General features: G+C 50.3%; 1 protein-coding gene across 1 annotated transcript; it reads right to left on the reverse strand.

Annotated features, from left to right (window-relative positions):
* Nucleotides 1-252: 252 nt before the first annotated feature.
* LOC137421416 (charged multivesicular body protein 4b-like) lies at nucleotides 253-2,280 on the reverse strand. The gene is made up of 3 exons (XM_078772802.1): nucleotides 1,024-2,280; nucleotides 719-836; nucleotides 253-538 (listed from the first exon to the last, which is right to left on the reverse strand). Exons 1-3 carry the CDS (start codon nucleotides 1,117-1,119, stop codon nucleotides 462-464), a joined length of 291 nt encoding a protein of 96 aa, XP_078628928.1. The 5' UTR covers nucleotides 1,120-2,280; the 3' UTR covers nucleotides 253-461.
* Between the last annotated feature and the right edge of the window lie 8,873 nt (nucleotides 2,281-11,153).

An 11,153-nucleotide genomic window follows, 5' to 3' on the forward strand; every position in this document is an offset into this window, starting at 1 on the left:
TGTAAGTGTCTGTGATAATCTGGTGGACTGGGAGAAGAGATCGTGGGAGACCATCGGCCTGTTAGACCACTTGCGCATGCGCAGTGTTGACGCGATCGACGCATTGGAATGTTTGACGGTACAGCGAGGCGATCCCGAGAACGAAATGGCAGTCTATAATATGCTTGAAGAACTTAATGATTTTCAGAATAAATAAATTTTTTAATAACTTAAGCTTGTGTTCATTATTTACAAAAAAAAGGCCTACAAGTCCCATTGGCTGTCTTTAATTTCTCTCTGGACGGCGCCACAGCAGATGAGGAGGACCGCAAGGCATGAGGACACAAAAAACATCTATATGTGCAATCCATGCTTAAAAAAAAAAACCAAGAAAAAAAAAACCCGCATCGCCGCATCAATTCTGGAACTTTGGTCTGACCAGAGACCAGCAATATTTTTTTTTTGGCCTAACCGTGTCAATTTTATTCGAACACGCAATCTGAAGCCCAGCGTTCAAGCACTCTCCAATCTTCATCTTCATCTTGGTCTTCCTGCTTAGCTGAGGTGGTGCAAAGGGAAGGAAAAAAAAAAAAGGTTGCTTTGTTAACGTTACATGACACAGGTGAGCAGCACCATACAACATCCTTCCTCCCACCCCCCTCCCCTCTACTGGAACCAAAAATAAAAAGAAATCCACGTATATAAGGGATGGGGCCACTACAATTCAGACCATTAGTACCTGGATCTACTGCAGGGATGGAAGTTGAGACGCTGGGCAAGTCAGGTTTCGCAACAGCCAGGAGTTCTTTATGAAGCAATTGTTGTTCTATCTCCTCCAGCTCAGCCAGAAGTTCATCCTGGTAATACACAACACTTCAATCAAAGGCCTGCTTCCCTCTGAGAGCAAGACGAGTTTTCAGAATAGGAATCATCAATATGCGACGTACATATGAAAATCATAAGTCCTCTCCACACTCTCAGGAAATAACGAATAAAACATGTCAGAATTAATACACAAAAGGTGAAAGTTGGACACTGCCACACCTTATCAATCTCTTCTGCAAGGCCCACTGGCCGAGAGATGGCATTAGAGATTTCCTGCCCCAATTGCTGCTGTTCTTGTACTTGTACATCATCCATTAAATCATGGACTTTATCAATGTCCCTGCATGAGAGAGCAAAAATATAATAAAATCCGTGTGTGTTTTTCCTCCATAACGCCAAAACATTTCCATCCGCACATATCCTTGTGGACTTTCTCCAACGCCTTCGCAGCAAACTCCATGGAGCGAAGCGCCTCCGTGTTCAGGCTCGCATTTTCCAAGGACTTCCGTTGAAATTCTGTTGCCGAAAGGGCCCCGTCAATTTCTTGGTTGTTTTTCCAAGCGCTTCTTGTGCTTCAAGGCAAGCAAAGCGACCGCAAGGGAGAAAAACAAAACAAAATAAGTTTGTTCGTTTGTTTTTGGAGTGTGTGCGAGGCCGCGTCATGGTGACCTGCCTGCACGTCGCGCTACGCGCGTTCCCGCCCACAGTTCTCCCGATGTCCCTGCTCTCAAATGTTGTGTTTGTGTGCTTCCCCTTCTCTCCCCATCTTGTCTGCCGCTCCCCTTATTATATACTTTGTGTGTCTGTTTGATTTTTTTTTTTGTGTGTGATAAATGTTAGCTTTCACGAGCCTCGATTCTGTATACAAAAAAAAAACAAAAAAAAAACGCCTCGCTTGTTCGTGACGTTCCGACGAGCAATATCTAATTCAACACGAATCTTCTCTTCTATGAAGAGCTGCTTTTCACCCAACTGTTCTTCACTCTTGCGTAATCGCTGGATTGCCTCGTCTGTTGTTGTCGAGCTTTCTTTCTTGCCTTTGGCACCGAAGATCTTTTTGAAGAAGCTCATAGCGCCCACTGTGTATAGGGAATGTTGTAAAAACCAGAGTTACAACATTGTCTCAGATTGTGAGTTTAATTCTGAATCGATCTCTAGCAATACCTGTAAGAAAACCAACAAGCAACATATCAATATTCAGCATTCATAGGAATCAGTAATGGATTTGCAAACTGGCACAAGCAAGCCTGGAACAAAGGAATGATACGCACCATCTAATTATGCACAACATTACACACAATAAATGTCACAGGAATGATCGTAGCGCTGTCTGTCTGAGTTCTTATAACCGCCGCGCAGTGGACAGAAGCCGCATAACACCTGGGTTCAAACTTAGGCACAATTTCACTACAGGGAACAGTACCTGCGAGAAGTGAAATAAATCCTTCAGATACTATTAAAACAAGCATTCTGAGTATTGCGCTGCAATACATGTCCCCTACCGGCAGTCTGTCGTCCGGAAAACTGTTGGGGAAATTACCAAGGGGTTATTTACCCACAGGTTCTGAATCGTTCCCAATCGCTAAGTACCTCAGGACGAGCTCACCTGTGATTCACACTCGGGACTTCGATTTATACACCTTGCAGACAGGTTGCAAATTGACGAAGAATTATTTTTTAGAAACCTCGCGGTCGTAGGGGATAGTTTTTCACGCCCGGAAATATCCGAAGTTGAGACGGAATTCACCGAATTAATCAAGAAGTAAATTTTATCAATTTTAATCTCATCCAGAATGCAAATGAAACTGGTGTCATTTTAGGTCTGAATTTGCGAAATTTTGTGAGCTGACCAATCAGCGATCAGCTTAGGTCAGCCAATCAGCGCCATCGACACGGTTTGATTAACGACACTCACACATTGCCGTTGAAACGGCGCTATCGTCTGATCTGTCGGCACTGATCTTACTGCAAGCTAACTTCTTCTGGTGGAGGAAGCCGCAGTGCCCGGAGAGAACCAGTCCTGACGGCGACTGAAGTTAGAAGACTCCACACATACTGTGAAAACGTATATTAATTATTAAGCCCAGTTAAAATTTCTTAAAATAAGCCCTAAGCTAGCACATCGTATAGTTACTTCCTTAAGCTTCTTGTGACATTTATTGTATGTAGGTATTGGGGAGGACTGTCTGCTCTTCTCTTTTACCAAGTCTTACCAGGTACGGTACCTACTACACCTACCTACTACCAACGACCTAACCTACTGATGCCATCGTGATGGGTAAAATAGTGGCAAGAGGCTTTGGCTTCGCCGGCTCATTGCGGCTTTGCAGTCAGGTACTAGTAGATGTTTATATAGTGTTTAAGGGCAGGTGGGATAGCCGAAAGGTATGCACGCTCACTTGTGAGCTGTCCACGTATAACTGCCATCATGGTGGTTCACATGCAGGTTGACATGTCATTGTGGAGGAGGAGGGAGGGTGTCCCATCTGCCAGCATTAGGTGGTGGACGTTAAAGGTGTCCTTCACCTCCACAACACCCAGGAACAAATAACGAATTGCTGCTCAAAACACCTTCGGTGTAATGTCGGCCTGGCCAGCCGATTCGTGAAGGGCAGACCCATTCCCTGAGAATCCCACCAATAAGGTGGGATGAGTGAGCGCTCGTTACCCTTTAAGCACCCATCCCTCCCAGAGACATATTACTGTATCTAAACAGATACTTGTCGCAGGTATAGATCTGTGCGGGTACCTGCCTGAACACACGAGCCCTCATCGAAACGTGACGACACTTGGGAGGTTTGTGGGAACAGAAATAACCAATGGGGGACGAAGACGAGACAGAAATGGGGTCTTTGCTTGGTTAAGGTGTCCTGACCCATCACGCCCGAGGGAGGGAGGGAAATGGCAGCAAAACAAAGAGAATGGAAAACAAAGCAGATTGGGAGATTCAAACACATGGGTGCTGTGGCACAGCAGCTGGTGCTGGTGAGGGGGTAACTGCGAGCCAAGGGTCGTCGTGTTAACCCTTGAACACGCACACTACCCTGATATAGACCCCTTGAGTGCCTCCTGCTGCTGCAGCACAGATGGTGGCACCGCGAGTATGTGCTGCGCATGAACCGCCATTAGGCCTACCAGTGGGGTCTTTAACGTGCACATGACCCTAGGTGCAGACGGGTCAGCTGACATCATGTCCCTTCCGAAGGATGACGCACTCCGTGAAGCAACACCTTACCTGAGAACCACTGGGATGACGATGTTGTTCCATGAAGAGTCGTTCCCACATGAGTGACCTCTGACCTACGATGTCGAACCCCAAGGTCCTGCCTGATACTCTTTGATTTTGATGGATTAGAGAGTTTAGACCCAAATACGAGGTGTACGGACTAGCACCGAAATAATGGCTGGAGTCCTGTGTTATAATCACAACCACTGTACTGTGTTATAATCACAACAACTGTACGGTGTTATAACCACAACAACTGTACGGTGTTATAACCACAACAACAGTATGGTGTTATAACCACAACTGTACGGTGTTATAACCACAACTGTACTGTGTTATAACCACAACAACAGTATGGTGTTATAACCACAACTGTACTGTGTGATAACCACAACAACAGTATGGTGTTATAACCACAACTGTACGGTGTTATAACCACAACAACTGTACGGTGTTATAACCACAACAACTGTACGGTGTTATAACCACAACCACTGTACTGTGTTATAACCACAACAACTGTACGGTGTTATAACCACAACAACTGTACGGTGTTATAACCAAAACCACGGTACCGTTGTGAAACCAGAAACACGTCACCACAAACAAACCTGATGCTGCAATTTTGGAACACGACCATGGTACTGCGATCTGAAACACGACCAGGGTACTGCGGTCTGAAACACGACCAGGGTACTGCGGTCTGAAACACGACCAGGGTACTGCGGTCTGAAACACGACCAGGGTACTGCGGTCTGAAACACGAACAGGGTACTGCGGTCTGAAACACGACCAGGGTACTGCGGTCTGAAACACGAACAGGGTACTGCGGTCTGAAACACGACCAAGGTACTGCGGTCTGAAACACGACCAGGGTATTGCGGTCTGAAACACGACCATGGTACTGCGGTCTGAAACACCACCAGGGTACTGCGGTCTGAAACACGACCAGGGTACTGCGGTCTGAAACACGACCAGGGTACTGCGGTCTGAAACACGACCAAGGTACTGCGGTCTGAAACACGACCAAGGTACTGCGGTCTGAAACACGACCAGGGTATTGCGGTCTGAAACACGACCAGGGTACTGCTGTCTGAAACACGACCAGGGTACTGCGGTCTGAAACACGACCAGGGTACTGCGGTCTGAAACACGACCAGGGTACTGCGGTCTGAAACACGACCATGGTATTGCGGTCTGAAACACGACCATGGTACTGCGGTCTGAAACACGACCATGGTACTGCGGTCTGAAACACGACCATCGTACTGCGGTCTGAAACACGACCATCGTACTGCGGTCTGAAACACGACCAGGGTACTGCGGTCTGAAACACGACCATGGTACTGCGGTCTGAAACACGACCATCGTACTGCGGTCTGAAACACGACCAGGGTACTGCGGTCTGAAACACGACCATCGTACTGCGGTCTGAAACACGACCAGGGTACTGCTGTCTGAAACACGACCATCGTACTGCGGTCTGAAACACGACCAGGGTACTGCGGTCTGAAACACGACCATCGTACTGCGGTCTGAAACACGACCAGGGTACTGCGGTCTGAAACACGACCATCGTACTGCGGTCTGAAACACGACCAGGGTACTGCGGTCTGAAACACGACCATGGTACTGCGGTCTGAAACACGACCAGGGTACTGCTGTCTGAAACACGACCAGGGTACTGCGGTCTGAAACACGACCATGGTACTGCGGTCTGAAACACGACCATGGTACTGCGGTCTGAAACACGACCAGGGTACTGCGGTCTGAAACACGACCAGGGTACTGCGGTCTGAAACACGACCAGGGAATTGCAGTCTGAAACACGACCATGGTATTGCGGTCTGAAACACGACCATGGTACTGCGGTCTGAAACACGACCATGGTACTGCGGTATGAAAAACGACCATGGTATCGCGGTATGAAACACGACCATGGTACTGCGGTCTGAAACACGACCAGGGTACTGCGGTCTGAAACACGACCATGGTATTGCGGTCTGAAACACGACCATGGTACTGCGGTCTGAAACACGACCATGGTACTGCGGTCTGAAACACGACCAGGGTACTGCGGTCTGAAACACGACCAGGGTACTGCGGTCTGAAACACGACCAGGGTACTGCGGTCTGAAACACGACCAGGGTACTGCGGTCTGAAACACGACCATGGTATTGCGGTATGAAACACGACCATGGTACTGCGGTCTGAAACACGACCAGGGTACTGCGGTCTGAAACACGACCATGGTATTGCGGTATGAAACACGACCATGGTACTGTGGTCTGAAACACGACCATGGTACTGCGGTCTGAAACACGACCAGGGTACTGCGGTCTGAAACACGACCAGGGTACTGCGCCACTGCGGTCTGAAACACGACCATGGTACTGCGGTCTGAAACACGACCATGGTATTGCGGTATGAAACACGACCATGGTACTGCGGTCTGAAACACGACCATGGTATTGCGATCTGAAACACGACCATGGGACTGCGGTCTGAAACACGACCAGGGTACTGCGGTCTGAAACACGACCATGGTGCTGCGGTCTGAAACACGACCATGGTACTGCGGTCTGAAACACGACCATGGTATTGCGGTCTGAAACACGACCATGGTACTGCGCCACTGCGGTCTGAAACACGACCAGGGTAGTGGTACTGCGGTCTGAAAGCACGACCATGGTAGTGGTACTACGGTCTGAAAGCACGACCATGGTAGGGGTACTGCGATCTGAAAGCACGACCATGATAGTGGTACTGCGGTCTGAAGCACGACCATGATAGTGGTACTGCGGTCTGAAAGCACGACCATGATAGTGGTACTGCGGTCTGAAAGCACGACCATGATAGTGGTACTGCGGTCTGAAAGCACGACCATGATAGTTGTACTGCGGTCTGAAAGCACGACCATGATACTGCGGTCTGAAACACGACCATGGTACTGCGGTCTGAAACACGACCATGGTACTGCGGTCTGAAACACGACCATGGTACTGCGGTCTGAAACACGACCATGGTACTGCGGTCTGAAACACGACCAGGGTACTGCGGTCTGAAACACGACCAGGGTACTGCGGTCTGAAACACGACCAGGGTACTGCGGTCTGAAACACGACCATCGTACTGCGGTCTGAAACACGACCAGGGTACTGCGGTCTGAAACACGACCATCGTACTGCGGTCTGAAACACGACCAGGGTACTGCGGTCTGAAACACGACCAGGGTACTGCGGTCTGAAACACGACCAGGGTACTGCGGTCTGAATCACGACCAGGGTACTGCGGTCTGAAACACGACCAGGGTACTGCGGTCTGAAACACGACCATCGTACTGCGGTCTGAAACACGACCAGGTTACTGCGGTTTGAAACACGACCATGGTACTGCGGTCTGAAACACGACCAGGGTACTGCGGTTTGAAACACGACCATCGTACTGCGGTCTGAAACACGACCATGGTACTGCGGTCTGAAACACGACCATCGTACTGCGGTCTGAAACACGACCATCGTACTGCGGTCTGAAACACGACCAGGGTACTGCGGTCTGAAACACGACCATGGTACTGCGGTCTGAAACACGGCCATCGTACTGCGGTCTGAAACACGACCAGGGTACTGCTGTCTGAAACACGACCATCGTACTGCGGTCTGAAACACGACCAGGGTACTGCGGTCTGAAACACGACCATCGTACTGCGGTCTGAAACACGACCAGGGTACTGCGGTCTGAAACACGACCATCGTACTGCGGTCTGAAACACGACCAGGGTACTGCGGTCTGAAACACGACCATGGTACTGCGGTCTGAAACACGACCAGGGTACTGCTGTCTGAAACACGACCAGGGTACTGCGGTCTGAAACACGACCATGGTACTGCGGTCTGAAACACGACCATGGTACTGCGGTCTGAAACACGACCAGGGTACTGCGGTCTGAAACACGACCAGGGTACTGCGGTCTGAAACACGACCAGGGAATTGCGGTCTGAAACACGACCATGGTATTGCGGTCTGAAACACGACCATGGTACTGCGGTCTGAAACACGACCATGGTACTGCGGTATGAAAAACGACCATGGTATTGCGGTATGAAACACGACCATGGTACTGCGGTCTGAAACACGACCAGGGTACTGCGGTCTGAAACACGACCATGGTATTGCGGTCTGAAACACGACCATGGTACTGCGGTCTGAAACACGACCATGGTACTGCGGTCTGAAACACGACCAGGGTACTGCGGTTTGAAACACGACCAGGGTACTGCGGTCTGAAACACGACCAGGGTACTGCGGTCTGAAACACGACCAGGGTACTGCGGTCTGAAACACGACCATGGTATTGCGGTATGAAACACGACCATGGTACTGCGGTCTGAAACACGACCAGGGTACTGCGGTCTGAAACACGACCATGGTATTGCGGTATGAAACACGACCATGGTACTGCGGTCTGAAACACGACCATGGTACTGCGGTCTGAAACACGACCAGGGTACTGCGGTCTGAAACACGACCAGGGTACTGCGCCACTGCGGTCTGAAACACGACCATGGTACTGCGGTCTGAAACACGACCATGGTATTGCGGTATGAAACACGACCATGGTACTGCGGTCTGAAACATGACCATGGTACTGCGGTCTGAAACACGACCATGGTATTGCGATCTGAAACACGACCATGGGACTGCGGTCTGAAACACGACCAGGGTACTGCGGTCTGAAACACGACCATGGTGCTGCGGTCTGAAACACGACCATGGTACTGCGGTCTGAAACACGACCATGGTATTGCGGTCTGAAACACGACCATGGTGCTGCGGTCTGAAACACGACCATGGTACTGCGGTCTGAAACACGACCATGGTATTGCGGTCTGAAACACGACCATGGTACTGCGCCACTGCGGTCTGAAACACGACCAGGGTAGTGGTACTGCGGTCTGAAAGCACGACCATGGTAGTGGTACTACGGTCTGAAAGCACGACCATGGTAGGGGTACTGCGATCTGAAAGCACGACCATGATAGTGGTATTGCGGTCTGAAAGCACGACCATGATAGTGGTACTGCGGTCTGAAAGCACGACCATGATAGTTGTACTGCGGTCTGAAAGCACGACCATGATAGTGGTACTGCGGTCTGAAACACGACCATGGTATTGCGGTCTGAAACACGACCATGGTACTGCGGTCTGAAACACGACCATGGTACTGCGGTCTGAAACACGACCATGGTACTGCGGTCTGAAACACGACCAGGGTACTGCGGTCTGAAACACGACCATGGTACTGCGGTCTGAAACACGACCAGGGTACTGCGGTCTGAAACACGACCAGGGTACTGCGGTCTGAAACACGACCAGGGTACTGCGGTCTGAAACACGACCATCGTACTGCGGTCTGAAACACGACCAGGGTACTGCGGTCTGAAACACGACCAGGGTACTGCGGTCTGAAACACGACCAGGGTACTGCGGTCTGAAACACGACCAGGGTACTGCGGTCTGAAACACGACCAGGGTACTGCGGTCTGAAACACGACCATCGTACTGCGGTCTTAAACACGACCAGGTTACTGCGGTCTGAAACACGACCATGGTACTGCGGTCTGAAACACGACCAGGGTACTGCGGTTTGAAACACGACCATCGTACTGCGGTCTGAAACACGACCATCGTACTGCGGTTTGAAACACGACCAGGGTACTGCGGTCTGAAACACGACCAGGGTACTGCGGTTTGAAACACGACCATCGTACTGCGGTCTGAAACACGACCATCGTACTGCGGTCTGAAACACGACCAGGGTACTGCGGTCTGAAACACGACCATCGTACTGCGGTCTGAAACACGACCATCATACTGCGGTCTGAAACACGACCATCGTACTGCGGTCTGAAACACGACCATCGTACTGCGGTCTGAAACACGACCAGGGTACCGTACTGCGGTCTGAAACACGACCATCGTACTGCGGTCTTAAACACGACCAGGGTACTGCGGTCTAAAACACGACCAGGATACTGCGGTCTGAAACACGACAATGGTACTGCGGTCTGAAACACGACCAGGGTACTGCGGTCTGAAACACGACCATCGTACTGCGGTCTGAAACACGACCATCGTACTGCGGTCTGAAACACGACCAGGGTACCGTACTGCGGTCTGAAACACGACCATCGTACTGCGGTCTTAAACACGACCAGGGTACTGCGGTCTAAAACACGACCAGGATACTGCGGTCTGAAACACGACCAGGGTACTGCAGTCTGAAACACGACCAGGATACTGCAGTCTGAAACACGACCAGGGTACTGCGGTCTAAAACACGACCAGGATACTGCAGTCTGAAACACGACCAGGATACTGCAGTCTAAAACACGACCAGGATACTGCAGTCTGAAACACGACCATGGTACTGCGGTCTGAAACACGACCAGGATACTGCCGTCTAAAACACGACCAGGATACTGCAGTCTGAAACACGACCATGGTACTGCGGTCTGAAACACGACCATGGTACTGCGGTCTGAAACACGACCATGGTACTGCGGTCTGAAAGCACGACCATGGTACTGCGGTCTGAAAGCACGACCATTGTAGTGGTACTGCGGTCTGAAAGCACGACCATGGTAGTGGTACTGCGGTCTGAAAGCACGACCATGGTAGTGGTACTGCGGTCTGAAAGCACGACCATGGTAGTGGTACTGCGGTCTGAAAGCACGACCATGGTACTGCGTTCTGAAAGCACGACCATGGTAGTGGTACTGTGGTCTGAAAGCACGACCATGGTAGTGGTACTGCGTTCTGAAAGCACGACCATGGTACTGCATTCTGAAACACGACCATGGTACTGCGGTCTGAAACACGACCATGGTACTGCGGTCTGAAAGAAAGACCATTCAATGGTCTCTGCAACTCGGCTCGAGCGATCTCCATACTTTCGAACAAATACATGAGGAAACTGGAATAAAAGATCTTTCGGTCTTTTCGCCTTTTGATTTTTTTATCCAATGTCGCCTTTCCCGAATACCGCAGGCCGTGGAACACGTGGGCATGAGGAAGAAGCAGAGGCGAGGACCGAGGACACGCCCCGTGTGCTCGAAACGA

The sequence above is a fragment of the Myxine glutinosa genome, chromosome 2 (genome assembly GCF_964187855.1).
Source record: "Myxine glutinosa chromosome 2, kmMyxGlut1.1, whole genome shotgun sequence".
In the NCBI taxonomy this organism is placed as follows: domain Eukaryota; kingdom Metazoa; phylum Chordata; class Myxini; order Myxiniformes; family Myxinidae; genus Myxine; species Myxine glutinosa.